Consider the following 19,633-nt stretch of genomic DNA (forward strand, 5'->3'; position numbering starts at 1 on the left):
TTATTATTATTGTGATGATTTAATAACAGGTGTGGTTCTGCCTACTTATTTTTTCAATAGGTAGAAAGCCGTGGGTCCCTGGAGCTGCGCTGCTTTGATTTCCGCTCTTCGGGCTCGCTGGTACCGAGATACTTGCCACTGAAGGTCCCCCAAGTACCACCCCCTGCCGGGGAAACAAAATGGAGGTTTATTTCTAATATAGTGCATGTGTCCATCATTAGACAATTTAAACAGGACAATTATTTGAGCTACTGATTACAGCTTATGGCCAATCAAGGCAGTAACCATTGTTCACAAAACGATGCAAATAATGTTTTCTACGGATGTTTAGAATATATGCAAAAAAATGTCATGTCTCTGATTGAGCCAGCTGTGCTGATGCTGGGATATGCTAAAAACCTGAGCTGTTGTTGGCCCTTGAAGACTAATTTTGACCCCCCTGATGTAGCTGAAACACCAGGCCCTTTTACTTGTTTGCTAGGGGAGATTATGTCCCCCAATTCTAAATGGAAAGAGCCACTGATTGAGCCACTTGTGCTGAAGCAGGGATAGCCTTAAAACGTGGCTTGTTGGTGGCCATTGAGGACTGGAGTTGGCCACTCCATTACTAAGACCTAAAAATGAATGATTGTTTTTTAGATTGGCATGGGATGGAAGAGAGGATGCTCTGTGATATTATTATCACGTGTGTTACTGCTATGTACATGGATAACACTATCTAAAAAAAAGACATACATACATACATACATACATATATATATATATATATATATACATACATACATATATACATACATACATATATACATATATATATATACATACATATATACATATATTTATATACATACATACATACATACATACATACATACATACATACATTCCAAAACGACAACCCTACTAAGATTATGTAGATGGAAAATCTGTGATATCAATACCCCAGATCTTCATTATATTCAGCTTCCAATAAAACATGCAATGCTTATTTACAATTATTCTAACCAATCGCCATATTGCATTGAAGGGACACGGTTTTTTGTTATTTGTGGTCAATAACGCTGTTCACCGAAGTAGGGGAAAATATTCTTCGTTTTCTGGTATTGTTTTATGTAGACAACGGTATAATATTTCCCTTACACTAACAAATACATTGGGATTCCATCTGGCACTAAATGGGTTAATTAATCCCCCAGGTGAGCTGCCCTATATATAACCTCAATGCCAGGCTTGCTCCAAAAGCAAACAAGACAGATGTTAGAGCCTAATATAAGCATCTTCTGTTAGAGTCAGAAACATGATGAGTTAGACCACACATAACCCTGAACTATCATCACAAAACCTACAAAGACAGATGTAAGATCTTAACAGAGATCTTTCTACAACATTAAGGGCTTGATGACCCCATACAGCACATACCTTTTATTCCATTCAAAATGCAGAATGGCAACAGATATAAAAGCAACAGCGCCACCTATGTGTCATGTGTGTAGGTGCATATGTTCCTTCCGGGCTATACTGCTAAGTGGTCTTGTAGGAATACAGCCCTCAAATTGGGTTTTCTATGTTGGATAAGATGATGATGTATTTATGCAGTGTTATTAAAAATATATGAATTCTATAGAAAACCACTACACATGTATATATAAATAATATTAGTTGGAAGATGATTAGTTTGGGCTGTAGGTCTCTGGAAGAAAATGTTGCTCAATCTCTCTTTGTAGATATGTCTAGATGTTTGCCTAACCAAAAAGTGTGTGTGTGTGTGTGTGTGTGTGTGTGTGTGTGTGTGTGTGTGTGTGTGTGTGTGTGTGTGTGTGTGTGTGTGTGTGTGTGTGTGTGTGTGTGTGTGTGTGTGTGTGTGTGTGTGTGTGTGTGTGTGTGTTGAACAGCATTATAACGCATAGTTAAGCATATATAAAGTGTGTCAAACCTGTCGGGCAATAAGCGGCTTTTAACATGGGGTGATAATGCCTTTTGTAGCATGCTGCTTCCACATTCTTTCAAACGGAGGAATTTTAAGGGGTGTCTATTCTGCTATAGGGTATGGGTACGCATAGATGTATATGTATACAGAATAATACAGACAACTTGAAGGTCTTTACCATCTGCCTGCCATCTGCATCCACAGGACCAACATGTCAAAGCTCCAACAAGGGATATTTGGAAGGGCAATAAGGGAGATCCCCCGCCTCATTCATAGCCTTATGCCATAATAGAGAGGCTTAATAATGGGTATATTTCCAGTAATGTTATTGACTTCATTAGGATCGGCACAAATGCTTTGCCAGCCCATTTGGCATTAAAATGATAACCTACCTGTTTGGGAAAAGGTGCGGAACTCGTGCAGAACTTGTCCGCAACGTGGTAATGTCCCTCTGGGACACTGTAGTAATAATTGTGACCGTTAAAGGGAGGTGTCACTTCATATCAGTTTATTCCGGTGTGCCATGTAGTTATTTTCTTACCACATGCCGTAAACCATCCACAGTACTTGCTGAAAGCTGCATTGCTTGTGCTGTTGTCCTGCGGTGACTGATGGGTGACAAACACCCTCCTTTGAATGTCATGAGGTCACTTGGGATATTATATGTTGAATGCTCATATCTGAACCATTCAGGACCATAGTTATGAGTTATTCATTTTGTGTTTTCATTCTTATAAATGAAATTAGGCCAATTGCTAATGATACGGTCAATGGAAAACCATACTGAGGCGAGTGCCAACTTCTTGTCACCTTGTGCAAGCCATTTTATCTTCCTCATACATAGTTACATACAGGCATACCCCGCATTAACGTACCCAATGGGACCGGAGCATGTATGTAAAGCGAAAATGTAATTAAAGTGAAGCAGTACCTTTTCCCCACTTATCGATGCATGTACTGTACTGCAATAGTCATATACGTGCATAACTGATGTAAATAACACATTTGTAACAGACTCTATAGTTTCCCCGCTTGCGCACAGCTTCGGTACAGGTAGGGAGCCGGTATTGCTGTTCAGGACGTGCTGACAGGCGCATGCGTGAACTGCCGTTTGCCTATTGGTCGACATGTACTTACTCGCGAGTGTACTTAAAGTGAGTGTCCTTTAAGCGGGGTAGGCCTGTAGTTACATAGTAGATGAGGTTGAAAAAAGACGTAGGTCCATCAAGTTCAACCTATGCTAAATTTAGACAACAGATACTTTATCCTATATCTATACTTACTTATTGATCCAGAGGAAGGCAAACAAAAATCCCCATTAAGGGGAAAAATTAATTCCTTCCTGACTCCAAGAATTGGCAATCGGATGAATCCCTGGATCAACATCCTTCTCATGTTTACTTATTTGGTATATCCCTGTATACCTTTCCCATCTAAAAAGATGTCCAACCTTTTTTTTTAACAAATCTATTGTATCTGCCATCACAGTCTCCATGGGTAATGAATTCCACATTGTAACTGCCCTTACTGTAAAGAACCCTTTCCTTTGTTGCTGCTGAAATTTCCTTTCCTCCAACCTTAAGGGATCGCCCGAGTCCTTTCTATTGAAGGTCCTCGACCTTCAAAAATTACATTGATCCACATTGGTTATCTTGAGGCCCATTCTTAACTCCATAAGACACCTTTCGGCACGGCTTAGTAAATATTTCCCTTATGGCTCATTGTGGGTTGTAAGATGTAGTAAAAACTGTCCTATGCTCTAGAGCAAACTGGGGCGGCACAAGAATTTTTTGGGGGGCGTGGCAGTTATAGAGGTCCTGTGCTCTTCCCCAACGCATTTAAATTAAATGCCGTGGAGCGGAAAGGCCTCTGTAACTCACAATTCACCTCACCTTCTCTCCGACGGCTTTGGACGACCGTCAAGTGACGTCACATGACACCTCTGCATCATTTGACGCCAGATACCGGGGGCACTGGGGATGAGCACGGAGGGGGGCGCAGGGCCAAACGTTTGCACACCCCTGCTCTAGAGAGAGTGAGGTGTGGCTGCATGCAGCTCAATGTGTAACAAATACAATCATGTTGATGTTAGCTTAGTGGAGACTAGGAACTGCAAAAGCTCCTCAAATAGAGCGCACCTCTCCTGGGCACACTGAAGGAAGGGCAGATATATACGCTGACCTACTGTGTTCGTCCTTTTTGGGATCTCCGGTGCTGGAGGACCCTGATTACGCTGCTGGTAGTGGTGTGATATAATTAGTGCAGCTGGAGTATCCCATGAGGGTTGGTCTGTCCCCGTAGGTACGCGTCCACGCAGAATAACAAATAACAGATAAGAAAAGAAGCCGGAGCACTGCAAGCGGTGATCTAAGACATGCTCGGGGACCCCACTAGTGGAAAAATGATATTGTAACTTTATTTGATCCTAGACAGTTTAAAAACCCGGACAAGACATTCCCCCCAAAAAGGAAGAAACCTCCCAACGTGCCTGATTAACAAGCAGTAATGCACCTGCAATGACCCAAGGATATCCCCAATTGCTATCATCGCTACTCCATAGTCAGCAGCAGTGGGAACCACTACTAAGAGATTCAGGGCAAGGACTCTTATTGTGCCTATACATGTTTCTATATGCAGTACTTTGTCCACTAGAAGTGTTATAGTAGTATAAAGAAGTTTTTTTAACAATAACTCACAGCAAAACTTGAATGCCTTTCATATATAGCTTGTCTACCTTTTCAATGTAATCGTTTAAAAAAAAAAACGACACAAATACATAGTCTAAAATAACATAGGAAATACACTTAATTTAGATTCTTCTGCAGGGCTGGGAGCGAATACATCACCAACAGGACTTCACATCTTCTCAACGTTCTCCATAGCCATGTATGCTATGACTGACATCTAGCTGTTTTATCCTGTAAATGCAGCTTGATATAACGTATTGCTTATCTCAGGGGTGGGCAACTCCAGTCCTCAAGGGCCACCAACAGGTCAGGTTTTCTGGATATCTCGGCGTCAGCACAGGTAGCTCAGTCTTCAACTAACATAGTCAACAACCAAAACAGACACAGCATTTTAGCACATCTTTCAGCGGGGGGGCTGTACCAAAGCAGCTCCATGTGCAATTACAAAGAATGTAATGACTTTCTAAGCAACATGTTTGCAAATCAAAAAATAGGATGTATTGCAACTTAATGTAACACTGGTTTGCATGAATAACTCCCTTGTGCAGTGATAGTTTTTTTTTTATTTCTGCATTTGCTAAAGTTTTGTAATTACAATTATTGTATTGCAATTATAGGACAAACAAGGACTTCAACCAGGGACTGTGTTAACCGATATCTTTGAAGACTAGATTTATTTATAAAATGTGTTCCCAGGAAGTGATACATTGAGAGTTACCTCTCATTTTCAGGTATGTCCTGGGCACCGTGTTCTGGTGACAAATACACAGAGGAGGCAATGCTGCAAACACCAAAGTAGAACAATCATTCCGTGGAAGAGAATCTAGAAGGCATTTTGATCTTCCATTGTTGCGCTTTGCGATTAAGGAATAGAGACAGCAGAATAATGATACATAGGAGAAATAAACAGGTTGGTTGTAAGAACATCGGCATTGGCTTCAATATAAAATATTTAATATTTATATATTTATATTGGATTCAATATAAAGCAGGCAAGAGCAGTGCTGTTGTTTTTAATAAAATGGTGATACCGAGATATAACACATTGTGCTAAAGGTCATACTGATACCTGAAATATTAATATGTTTGAAGTATTGATTTTTTTTTAAATGTCATTATTAAATAACTCAAAAAGCAGCATTTCACCTTGAAAATAAAAGCATATGTGACAAGCAGTCATTCTCTCCTCCATCCATTTTAGTGATTGGAATGCCACTGAAAATCATTACGGGCCCCATAAAACAATTACAGTAGCATTGTATTAACACTTCAGCTTCTTCTAGAATGTGGGAGTGGATAGATCTGTAGCCTGAACATCAGCTATCACAGTCACTCTTCTCAGCAGGAAGGAGGAGGTGTTACAAGGATAGCTTCAAAAAAGGCTACCATGACAAAGTCATATGAATGACTAACACATATTAGTATTGATATTTTAGGTATTTGGTAGACCACCTTGAAGGAATGGACATGTTGACTTGGTGTCTTTCCTTTGTTCTGTGAGCCCATGGACATCTGGAGAAGAAGCCAAAACCAGTGGCTCAGATTTAGAACCTACAGTAGATCTAGGAGAAAGATACCCACCATGTATCCCAAGAGGACATCCTTTAATAACCTGACATGTCCTATAGTGTATTACCAACGCTGCCAAACCAGAGAATAATACTGGCTTAGATTTGAAATCACTTGTATTGTATGTCTTTATTGATATAGCACCAAAAGTGTACTCAGCGCTTCGCAAAGAATACAGTACAGGGAATTATAATAATACATTAAGCGCAGCAAAATCAGACACTAGGAAAGGAAATCCCTGCCCCGAAGAGCTTACAATCTAAGAGGTATGATGGGAGACTTACAGAGACAGCAGGTGAGGGAATAAGTGCTGTAGATGGCAGTGCTTGGTCACAATGGGTGGTATGAGTGACTTTGAGTGTGGGACAATAGCCATGAGTGCAGGCTGTTGGGATTCTTGATTTGTGTGGCAAGTTTTAAGGTTAGTCAGTATTAAATTAGAAGGTTAACACCATTTGCATGGGAGGATATGGCAGGGAGGTGTGGGTGAGAACAGGTGTGTTTATGTCTGGGTTCGGGATTAGGGGAGATATCCCCAGCAGCAGGAAAGAGTAGAAAGAAGAGGGTGTAAATAGAGGATTTGTGGGGGTGCTTTTTAATGAGGGGTAAAGAATTTGTTGGGAGAGAAGTGTATAAATAATGGTGCAGTGTATGGATACAGGCATAGGTGGAGGGGAGGAGGGATGAAGAAATGTGGATAGGAGGGGTGTGGGGAAGTTGGAGAGAACAGAAATGTTTACAAAGATGTGAGGAGACATTAAACAGAAAAAACAATAGGGAGGGCACAGTGAGATGCAGGAGGAGAGACTAAACCAGGTATTGGAGGATAGGAAGAGTACAACTTATCACGGCATTTAGAAAGTCAAGTTCTCACAGTTACAAGGTTGTAGTTGTTTTTGAAGTGCAGAGTCCAGATCTTCTTGTAGTATTCAACTTCAATGATAACGCCCGTATTAACTCCACAGACACTTTGTGACACAGCCATATGGCTCACAGCCAAGATAGACTCACTTAAATACTCTAACACACAGTCACTTGACTAACAATTAAGGGAGGGGTCTGCCTATTCAGCTCATAGGAGGTAGTTGTTAAATAAAGATCAATAGCAGATGGGCTTCATTTGATAGAAGGGTCCCAATCAAACAAACATACCTGTGTGAGGAAATGAAATCAGAAATTAGTCCATAGTATTCAGTATGCATCCAGGTTTAAGGATGTAAGGAGCATCCATGGATAACGCCAGTATTAACTCCACAGACGCTTTTATGTGACATTTTGGGGTGACACAGCCATATCCAAAGCTGCGTACTTGTCAAACACAAGACACAGAAACAGATAAAAAAGATTGTAATTACAGTTTATTTACCAGTTAAGATACACAGTTATAGTCAATGACATATTCTTTCGTAAATATACACATCGAGACCAGGATCCAGGAAGTCTCCGTCTGGAACAACCACATGGCAATGAAAAATATTTAATTTCAAACGTCCCTTATTTACACTAAACACTACACACATAAAATGCCTCGTAAACCGTGCACCCAAATCAAGTGTTCATTTTGTAACAGATTAGAATGGTTACCTTTCTAGATTTTATTAGGGGGGGGGGGTATGGGGTAGTCATGTATATTTGCCTATGCCAATATCTTAAATTTGTATTTTCCAGAAACACAAAAATAATGTTAACATGCAGTGCGGCGCTCTGTGAAAATTATACCTGAAAGAAATGATTGTCTCTATGGGACGGTTTTCTTTCTATAATTGTAATGCAGTGTTCTTCCATTTTCAAAGTAGTTCCCTTATTGCACATTACATTATGGGAAAGACTGTTGGATTGCTATGAAGAACCATGTTCAAGGCTTAGCTACCAGGAATGGAATATGATTTTCATTCTGCAAAATGGAAAATTAAGAGAACATTTGGGGAATGGAGGCAGCAAATCACTCAGGTTATATATGGAATATTACTCGCTGCTTACATATTGTTGCTGATAATTAGTGGGTTGCTTTTTGCTATCATCTTTTTACATTAAATATAATCACGCTGGTAGACTGGGATAAGCAGTAATTGCTTTTCTTTGAAGTTTACCCAACACCCCATTGTGTTTAGATGGCAGGTTTGTTGCATTAGACATGTACGACAGTTTTAATTACTCATATTTTAACGGCTTGGAAAGACAAACAATTCTTGGAATGTGAGCACAATGTAGAGAAATTAACGGCAGGAATCACTAAGCGCAGTTGCGGCGTATCATGGTGCGGTCCCGCATTAAGTGTCTTTGACTTAAATGCCAGCTAACACGGTGTCGCAGTGTGATATCACGCATCAGCATTTAGTTAATCTCCCCCCTAAAAAAGAATCTTATGGCTTACACCAGGGGATCTCAACACCAGTCCTCAAGACCTCCCAACAGGTCGGGTTTTCAGGATATCCCTGCTTCAGCACAGATGGCTCAGTCTTTGAGCCACTGATTGAGCCACCTGTGCTGAAGCAGGGATATCCTGAAAACCTGCTTAGTTGGGGTGTCTTGAGGACTGGAGTTGAAAACCCCTTGCTTACACCAAAGGGGGTAACCAGGCTGATTTAACAGAGCCTCCAACACTACTGAGGAGTCTTGGGTAGACACAAATGGAATTCAATGGGAATGATTAGTGGGAGTGAAATGACGAGCAATGGAGGACTGGGGACACTAGAAGAAGAGAACGAAAGAGGCCACAAGAAGCATAGAACACTCAACATTGCTGTTGTCCTGTACAAACTGTAGTACAAAATGGAGGGCATGTGGAATAGGCTGATCTACCCAAATATAAGTTACAATGTGGATAGTACTGTAAATGACACTATCACCAGGGAATCAGGTGTACTGTGATTCTCCACCTTGACTTTAAGAACACTATTTGTAGTAGAGGACATCTACTCCATGCGCTTCTCCATTAACACTTGATCACTTGATATTACCACATGGTAATAATAACTGAATTTTGCTCAGCTGATAAGTGCCTTTTTAAATTCCAAGTCTGAGACCACAAATCAAATGAAAAGCTACTTTTCTATTTCACCTCCTAAAGGTTCAGTGCCACTAAGTAATGTATTTGAGTTGTAATACTTATCCAAGTAATACCACTGTTGTCACTTTTATTTCATAATTGAAGAAATTATCATAACTTTGGTAGTCTAATTGTGAAAGCCGCATTAAGAATTCCTAATTTTATTAGGGCCTCTTAATTATTGTAAAAAGTATGCAGTGATGATACAGTTTTTGTTTTTATTACAATGCCAATAACATAGAAGAGCAGTTTTGTCTATTCCTTGCAAAGTTCTAGTCAGGTAAAACCTTTGCTTTGACATAATAGTACACATGTAAAAGGAGATAATCTATGTCAGGGGTAGCCAACTCCAGTCCTCAAGAGCTACCAACAGGTCAGGTTTTCAGGCTATCCCTGCTTCAGTACAGGTGGCTCAATCAGTGGCTGAGTCGAAGACTGAGCCACCTGTGCTGAAGCACAGACTGATTGAGCCACCGATGTTTAAGCAAGGGCCGATTGAGCCACCTGTGCTGAAGCAGGGATATCCTGAAAACCTGACCTATTGATAGCTCTTGAGGACTGGAGTTGGCTACCCGTGATCTAGGATATGGCTCATTTTGGGTATTGATGTTCCAAACGAAGGTTTTATTAATTAACAGCATTGGGAAAGTTGAAAATACTGGAGTTATCAAGGAGTATTATATGTTCCAACAAAATATAGGTTTTATAATATTATTAAAAGCACCTAATACCCCACGATACAGCCTGCAATGCCTTAAATATTGTTGTTAAATCTGAATAGATTTGGCACCAATGGGTGAAGAACCAATGTCCAGAATTCATGAAGTTGCGTTGGGGGGTATCACACTGGTACGGCAGTTAACGCCAGGTCGGGGTGAGGCAGTTCTAAATCAGGCATGGCAACAACGATCCTCCGTGCTGGGTCTGAGAAGGACAGCGGTCACTTTACAGGAGATCGGATTACTTCTTGATCTCTACTAGTGCACTCCGTGCTTCCACATTGGTGATCACACTGGACATGTCCCATATCATCAAAGCAAAATGCAATTGATCCAAGTCACCAAAGACATTGATTGTAAGCTCGTCGGGGTGTAAGGACTGTGTCTGTACCAATCCTATGTGCTGTGGTGCGCTACACAGTCATTGTGAAGCACTTTGAGTCCCAATGGGAGAGAGGCGCTATATGACATGAAGTTATTATAAGGAAGTTATTATAAGGACGTTCTCCCTAATTAGCTTCCATTTAAAACCAGTGTGTTTTTAGCTTTACTAAAATTGTCGCTGGTGCACTGTACCGGGCTTTGTCTTCTGAATATGTTCTTACTCACACTGGAAAATGCAAATTGGGCAGATATCACTTTATTTATTTTATTACAGATGCAGCCGACATCAATGCGCCTGCTAACGCGCCAACGCGCCAACGCTGTAAAACAGACCAAAGTAAAAGGACCCCTGGCCGTGCATCATTTTACATGTGTCAACATTTGCTCAGAGGGCGCCGCGTCAAATATTGCGTTAAAGGCCGCGCCAGATTAGACGGTTGTTTACGGGTGCAATAACATTGGCTACATCTGTACAATTGTGCACAAGCATTTCAAGAAAGGGGAAACTCATGTTAATGTCGCACATATGATTATGGATTGTTGTACCATTGTGTTGCCTTACATGTGTTGTAGAACAGGGCTGTGCAAACTTTTTTCCCTGCGCCCCCCTACCTGCTCGCCCCCCCTCTTGCCTTGTCTCCGGTGTCAAACGACGCCGCGGGGGTCATGTGACATCGCGTTGCCATGGCGACGCGCCATCGGAGTCAAGGTAAGAGAACTTACAGAGGCCTCGTGTGGTCCCCCTTGGCATTTAATTTAAATGCTTTGGGGAAGAGTGCGGGGCGTCTGTATGCGCTACGCCCCCTCCCCCCCCCAGAAAATCTCACGCCCCCACTTTGCGCACCCCTGTTGTAGAGGAACCCATATTACCCAGTGGTGTGGGGCAATAAATAATGTGAACGATTAACCCTTGGCTGCAGTGAGTGGCCACTATCTAGTTAAGCAGTCAGCGATGGATTGTAGCGTAACCGTGTAGAGATGGAGGATATCATATAGAAATACATTCAGTGGCTGAGGAATGATGGTGCTTAGTGGAATCGAGTCATCTAGACAAGCACTTCATCTTTTCTTTTGTAAGTATAGTGTAAAGACCTGGAAATGGGGTCTGAAGCCCCTGACATTTTTTAAATGGATGGTGTTCTCCCGCAGTTAACCACAGCAACATAACGTTTTATGACACGCTGACCACTGAGTGGAGTAGTGATACTTTTGCATGTATACATAATTAGAACAGCAAAGAATATTATATATTAAAAAGAAAATAAAAGCCCTGTTAAAATGTTTCTTTTGGCAAGTGTTCCCGTAGAGTTTCTTTGGTTCACAGTAACCTCCTGTGGTTTGTAGTGTATTGGGACCATTGGATAAACGGATCTCTTGCATGTTTTTTGGGGGGGAGAATTAGAAGTCCCAAATAGGAGTTTCAGTATAATATATCAGATCATCTGACGCATTGTTCATGTCACGACAAGAGAAAAAAAAATGTAAGGCTGCGATCTCATTGTTTTTAGAATATTACTACAGGTGCGCCGACGAGTATTCAAAAACTTGCCTTGGAAAATCTGGGGCTATCACCAACAAGACCCAGGTACATGCTGCAACATGTCAGAGACTAATGGCCCATCGGATTAACACAGCAGGGGTCCCTGGCAGTTTGAATGGGACTGCCAGGGACCCCCGCTCTTAATCCGATGGGCCATTAAACTGTCTGCAGAAATGTCACTGAAATGTTGCAGCATGTACCCAGCATGTACCCAGCATGTACCCAGCATGTACCTGGATCTTGTTGGTGATTGCCCCAGATTTGTTTTAGAACACTCGTTGGCACTACAGTACTTGAGATCAGGCTGAAATTCAGGGATAGCATTCAAGTTCAGACAGAATATCACGTTCCAACTCGGAATAAGTCGTGTCATCATGTAAATTCAGACTCAGACTTCGGGAGTCATTAAATAAGACGTGTGATGTGATGTCATCTCTACGAGTCACATACAGTATGTGGAGAGATAAATGACGTTTGGGAGAGTCGGAAGTTCTGAGCCACGTGATGTTTCAGGTTTTACTTCCAGCCAAGAAGAACCATCCATTCTCAAATTAAGTTGTGTTGAATTCTTCCCGCCATCCTTACATTCAACACAATAAGAACAAGGACATATTAGAATCAAATGCGAGGCCACACTTTTACAGTTCACATTAATAAAACTAGAGCTAGCATATTGAGGATACCTAAATATTAAAATATATATATATATTTTTTTGAATGGACCTCAGGTTATTGGAGCATTGCACGGTCCAGCACAAAATGTGCTACAATTATAGAATATTATTATGACATTATGATCTATCCTGTGATTACGCATAATATAACATGGGATCTACAGTAAGTATCAGCGTAGAGAAAACTTTGCGTACATATAACGTAGCTGTGATCCAAATAATGGAGTTGTGGCATATATAAGCACAGAGCTATGACGTATATATAAGCACAGAGCTGTGACGTATATATAAGCACAGAGCTGTGACGTGTATATATAAGCAGAGCTGTGACGTATATATAAGCACAGAGCTGTGACGTGTATATATAAGCACAGAGCTGTGACGTATATATAAGCACAGAGCTGTGACGTGTATATATAAGCACAGAGCTGTGACGTATATATAAGCACAGAGCTGTGACGTATATATAAGCACAGAGCTGTGACGTGTATATATAAGCACAGAGCTGTGACGTATATATATAAGCACAGAGCTGTGACGTGTGTATATATAAGCACAGAGCTGTGACGTGTATATATAAGCACAGAGATGTGACGTGTATATATAAGCACAGAGCTGTGATTTATATATAAGCACAGAGCTGTGATGTGTATATAAGCACAGTATCTTACATCTGATGCATGATTTTAGACTTGCGCCACTTCAGATATGGAGGATTTCTGGGGGCCAACAGAAGGGGAAACAAATGTCGCAGAGAGACAGAATGTGATACATCTCATTATAATCTGTGCATCATGTAACTCCTCCTACTGACTCTCCCCAAGGTGCAAGCTGGGGCAGACGCAGAATGTGATACATGGTGCACATATTATAATGAGATGTATCACATTCTGCATCTCCCTGCCCCAGCTTGCACCTTGGGTAGAGACAGTAGGAGGAGTTGGGAGGGAGTTACATGGTGGACAGATTATAATGAGACTCCCCCCCCCCCAACTCCTGCTACTGACTCTCCCCAAGGTGCAAACTGGGACAGAGACACAGAATGTGATACATCTCATTATAAGCTGTGCACCATGTATCTCCCCCCAACTCCTCCTACTGACTCTCCCCAAGGTGCAAGCTGGGGCAGGTCGAACAATATTAGAGCAAAATGCTTTGATAAATAGGTGCCCCAAAATTGCTTTAATACGTAGACCTTAACGAATGTAAATAAAAAGTGGTCAGATAACATATAACTTTGGTTGGGTTGTCATGTCGGATTTGTACCGGGTATTACAGCCCAGCGGCCCGTGTGTGCCGTATGATTTATTATCTGGTTGGAGATTTAGCTATGTGACAGGACGGCTCATGTAACTGGGGCACACGGGACAGGAACATGTAAGGGCTGCTGTATCAGTGTCCTGCTTTTAATTATTTGTGTTGGAGCATGTGATGCGACTTTAAAGCAGCAAAAACATGGAGCACTGCGCAATTCATTTTGAACATTTTCTTATTACAGGATTGAAGCAGGGGGTCTCCGGAGCTGATCTGTGTACATTTCAGCTCCGGGGACCCCCTGCTTCCCGAGATACCTACCTCCGTAGGAGTCCCTGTATCTGCAGACCAAACGACGGCTTAAATATCCCACGTCACAATAGGAAGGAGTGAACTGCGTGACAAAGACACTTAAACTCCACAAAGATACCGGCGCCCCCTACGAAGGTAAGTATCTCTGGAAGCAGGGGGTCCCCGGATCTGAGATTAACATAGTTCAGCTCCAGAGAGACCCCTGCTTCAACCCTGTAATAAAAAAAAATATTTTTTTTTTAAATTGCGCAATGCATCGTTTTACTCATTTAACCCTTGTGCTGCCAGAGAGGCGCTGTCCATTTAATCTTCGCAAGTGTTGAATTCCCCATATGTAACAAAGTTGAGAAAAATGATATTTTAAGTAACAAAAGACAAAAGAAGGTGTTTATTTAAATGAACATTCGTGATGATCCCAATTAGGAGCATCATTATATAGAAGAAAACATTCCCCTGTGTACTTCTTTCTCGCTGGCGCCTCCGTTATGTTCATGCGCTGAATGTACCATAAACTGGATTGCTTGGCTCTATGGCCTCACATGTGCCAATGCCCTGTTATTTGGTCTCTAGGAGGTATGTCCCCTATGATGATAGTTGCCAAGTAATGAATTGCATTAAAATATACAGCTTTAGTCTTTTGAACAATGGTGGAATTCAGGATTGTAATCTTATATGGTGACATATCTATATACCCTACAGTACTACCTTTAATATTATACCCTGTATGATAGAGCGAGGCCTAGTTTACCATTCCATTCTCAAATCATATTTAACTATTAATCAAATGGTTTTCCACAGACAACACATGGAAGAAGACACTTGCTGTGAACCAGTTGTTAGTAAGTAAGGTACTCAGATATACAGTTCATTAAAGCCCTTCTCTGAGGGGCCTGCTGACTAAATGAACATGATTAGGGAACCTCACCTCACAATAATAGGGCATCGTGTGCACTGGATTCCCAATTACTGAAAGGGCTGACTGAAATGGAGGAGTGAGCCATGTAGTTGAGTAACCCCATAAATATATCCCACTATTGCATAAGAGGTCAAAACCACGAAACATCAAGGTCTCGGTTTAAAAGTAAATCCAAAGATGTGTGTGTGTTAGAAATGAAAAAGGTAAGCTAAACATCCCCAAGAACTGCGGACAGGCGGAACATTCTGAATGGAGACTTGTTTGATGTTTAATGTAATGTTTAATATTTCCTAATAGTTTAAGCTCCAATTCTGAATCCATTGCCGAGGCATTGAAGTAGGATGTTGATCTATGCCGAATGGAGCATTCCTAGTGGCCAACCTCGGAGCACTAATTAATATTCCATTTTTCTTTGATTGGCATGTCTATAAAAAGGAAATGCTTGGTGGTTTTCCAACCTGTCACAACTAAATCACATCAAGATTCAATTATCCCCATGTACAATAATTACATTTAATGCAAAAGCATCAGCAAAGGCAACAGAAAAAAACATCTTCTGCTTCAAATTTATATGAAGCTCAATTCTTTTGGACTATGCCATCCTCTACAATAGTTTTTTTTTTGTTCTTTCATTTTCATTTTACAGTTCACCTAGTGGATGAGGAACACAGGACCTACTACCGCCACTTCTCCACATTCCCTATGTAATCACTAGTTGAGTTGTCTCTCTCCTCTTTGCGATTCGCGTGCTTGGCTCGGAGGATTTTGCGTTGCTCCTGTCGCTTTCGCCTTGCTTCTTGGTGCTCCTTCTGTCTCATAAATTGGTACCTTTGTAAGAAAAGGTCTTTTGCATATTCGTATAACTCCATGTCTAAAAAATTCAGGGTCTCAATGCGCTTCTGAGTCTGATCATCAATCTCTACGCTAGATGCCCTTGTGCTGTTGAACTGAGTGAACGGCGAGATGAAGTTCATGTTGAAAGTCTTTTCAAAGAGATACTGGGTTTTCCTTTGGAATTCTGTAAGCCCAAAGAAAGCCATACGTTTCAGGTTATCTTTGGCGCTATCCAGAAGGACCATGTTTCTTTGCTCCTCTGGCATCACTGATAGATTATAACATCCAACCAGGCTCAGGTCAGACAGCATGCGGACTTGTCTGTTATTGGCCAGGTTATAAGGGCAATCCATGAACTCCTTCAAAGAGCAGCCAGACCAGTCATCTCCTGCGTAACAACTGGGCAGCTCATCAGAGGTTGGAGATCTTCCATCACATACATGCAGGGAAGCTTTCCATGTTGCTCCTCGTTGAACGTGTCTCCATTCACTCAGGTACCGAGATACAGGGTCGCGGAGGATGGTGATGTAGTAAAAATTCCTGGGAAACAAAGGGAATATTAAGTTTAGCTCACACAGGTTTACAAACATAAAATTAGTCTTTCCTTATATGTGTAAGGCTGGCTTCTAATTTGGCAGGGTTTGGTGCTGGGGAAGAGCGGGGGGTTTCTTAGCTTCTCCTTAGCATCTCCTCCTGCTCATCTCTGCGACGGCGTGATGTCACCTTGTCATGGCAATGCGGCGGCACATTGTCATGGCAACGCGTCGCCGTTTGACGTCACGCCGCATTGTCATGGCGACGCCTCGTCGCTATCAGATGATGCAAGCAGAGATGCTGGAGAGTAGGTAAGAGATAGTTACAGAGGCCACGCGCTCTCCCTCGGCAATCCGTTTAAATGTTGTGGGGAAAAGTGCGGGGACTCTGTAAGCGCGGGGCTCGGTGCGACTGCCATGAAGCTGGCCCTGCATATGTGTACATGTTGCAATAGCACAGACACGCTAATCCATGCTTCATATTTATTAACATACGTTTTAAAAACTGGAGGCTTTTTGGTTCCGTTCTGAGCCCGTGAGAATGTGTCTGGCAGCATGCAAGGTCTTTGCCAAACCATTTACATGGAAAATGGGCACGGTATTTACTATGGGAAATTAGTGAAAATAACACGAAGTGAATCCTCTGAGAGGAACAATGTAGTTTTAATCTCAAAAGAAAAATAAGGACAAAAAGACATTGTGCCTTCCCCCTATCCCCCCTTCCCCAGCTCATAAATTCAACTATGCTTCAGATCTGCAGTCTTTAGATCAGGGTCAGGTTTTCAGGATATCTCTGCTTCAGCACAGGTGGCTCAGTCAAAGACTGAGCCACCTGTGTTGAAGCAGGGATATCCTGAAAATCTGACCTGTTGACGGCTCTTGAGGACTGTAGTTGCCCACCCCTGCTGTAGTTGAATAACATGTTAAATATTGTTTGAACCATAACTATAATGAACAGCCTGTCTTTAAGTAATTGTACATGATTTGTATGCATTCTAATCTGCAATAAGTGCCTTCTCTGACATGCCTCCTCTAGAAACACCATCATTAGATTATCCCATCTCTTACCATACAACACTAAACAGAGCGGAGACTTTATTTTTCGTAGGCAGCATTTAGCGGTGTCTACAGACCACATCTTTCCTGTCTGTATCCTGGAAGCATTCTCGATCTCAAACATACTGTTTATATAACCCCATCACCGTAATTATCACTATTAGAATTTATGTTCGTGGTGCCAACACATTGTCTGGCACAATTGAACATAGGGCATATTCCGATGATATGAGTATAGATAATTAATACTGACGGCATACGTAGACACACTAAGCAGAACCTTATTCTTGGCTCATAAGCCATTTTAGGCAGGTAGACTCTTTAGACGCGATCGAAATTTAAATATCACTTCTCAGTTTAGTTTCCTATTTTAGGATCTTCGAGCGCTTTACAAATTAAGTTAGATTGACATTTTCTTGGAATTAGTTGAATTGAGGTCGGGACAGCTAATCTTAGCTTTCAGAACACTATTAGAAGTAATACGAGCAAAAGGATCCAGAACATGCGATAAACATTTTCCCCAAATTCCATACTATCCCAATATTTCACACACATTAATCTACCAAGGCAGGCGAAATACACCAATTACTCTGTTGTCTTTTCATCGTACCACTAGATGTCAGTGGCCAACTTCCATTTCATTTTTAATTTAACGGCAAAAAAATATATCATTGTGAGCACATTCATATGTCGCGGACAGACCTGCCTTTCCCCATTATCTCTTAGCATACAGTGCAGCCAGGGATTCTGGGTAATAACAGAAAATGAGCACTCCCCATTCGCTTGTTATCTATTTCAAGATGGAGCCCTATAAGCGTATGCCTGCCGCATTACACCGTTTTTGTTAAACTGAGAACTTCAGTATTAGGTGATACCTGTTTTATTTGGACTAACCATTGATATTTTAGGACAAGCTTTCGCGAGTTCTCTCTCTTCTTCAGGTCGAGCTTGAGAGTAGAACTCTGGACAGAGTTTCTTAAAATATCAATTGTTAGTCCAAATAAAAAAGGTATCGCCTAATACAGGCATACCCCGCTTTAAGGACACTCACTTTAAGAACACTCGCGAGTAAGGACATATCGCCCAATAGGCAAACGGCAGCTCGCGCATGCGCCTGTCAGCACGGCCTGAACAGCAATACCGGCTCCCTACCTGTACCGAAGCCGTGCGCAAGCGGGAAGACTATAGAGCCTGTTACAAATGCGTTATTTATATCAGTTATGCACGTATATGACGATTGCAGTACAGTACATGCATCGATAAGTGGGGATAAGGTAGCGCTTCACTTTAAGTACATTTTTGCTTTACATACATGCTCTGGTCCCATTGCGTACGTTAATGCGGGGTATGCCTGTACTGAAGTACTCCTTTATTCTGTACTATCCCAACTGGACTAACATGGCTATTTGGATTTCATTAATTTTTAATTTACGATCCCTCTGCCTGTGCTGCACAATATTGAGTTTCTCTTTGTGTCAGATAAGCACATTCTGTTTTTATTAGAAATGCCAGATAGATTTAGTGAGAGAACTGGAGCAACACAGTATGAACCGTGTCTTACTGAATTGGTAAGGTTCTGGGTATTATTACTCTTTAAAGGTGCAATACTATCCTAAATGATCAGAGCTACACCCATTGTAAGGCTTTGTCCATAGTAGGGCAGCCCACGCTCCTCCGCGCTGACGCTGAGGCTCACCTGCTCAATCAGGAGCGATTTCATGGACTAGCAGGCGAGCCAGTGTGCGCGATCGGGAGGCGGAGCTATGATGTCACGGGGTCAACAGGGGTCAAAGCGCCGACCTCGTCACCCTGATTGGATGTTGGCAGTCACGTGACGTCCTCAGCGCGGTCTGAAAACATTTTCTACTGTCGGATGAAAATCCCTGCGCTTTAGCACCCCTGCGGACGCTCGCGGAAGCCCCCTCTCAAGACATCCTCATTGAGGATGACGGGGCTCATCGCGGAGCGTCCGCACTGCTCAGCGCTGTCGGTCCTTCTATGGACTCAGCCTAAGAAAGAATGATCAATTACAAGTGCTACCCTAACTTTAAGAAAATCTCAATGTTTGCTGACAAACTATTTTTATTGTTATGGATGGTTACTGTATCGGGCAGACAAGGGAGGAGATTCACTGAAGTCTGATACAATAGCATCACAATCCTGTGTTAAATACCATTCA

General features: G+C 41.8%; 1 protein-coding gene across 1 annotated transcript in view; it reads right to left on the bottom strand.

Moving 5' to 3' along the window:
* Positions 1 to 15,288: 15,288 nt before the first annotated feature.
* HS6ST2 (heparan sulfate 6-O-sulfotransferase 2) overlaps positions 15,289 to 19,633 on the bottom strand; it is a 234,221-nt gene continuing 229,876 nt past the window's right edge. The window contains exon 2 of the mRNA XM_075573172.1: positions 15,289 to 16,405. Coding sequence (XP_075429287.1) covers positions 15,709 to 16,405 — 697 coding nt within the window. The 3' untranslated portion in view covers positions 15,289 to 15,708. The remainder of the gene's footprint in view (positions 16,406 to 19,633) is intronic.

This window comes from Ascaphus truei, chromosome 16, assembly GCF_040206685.1.
Source record: "Ascaphus truei isolate aAscTru1 chromosome 16, aAscTru1.hap1, whole genome shotgun sequence".
NCBI classification, from domain to species: Eukaryota; Metazoa; Chordata; class Amphibia; order Anura; family Ascaphidae; genus Ascaphus; species Ascaphus truei.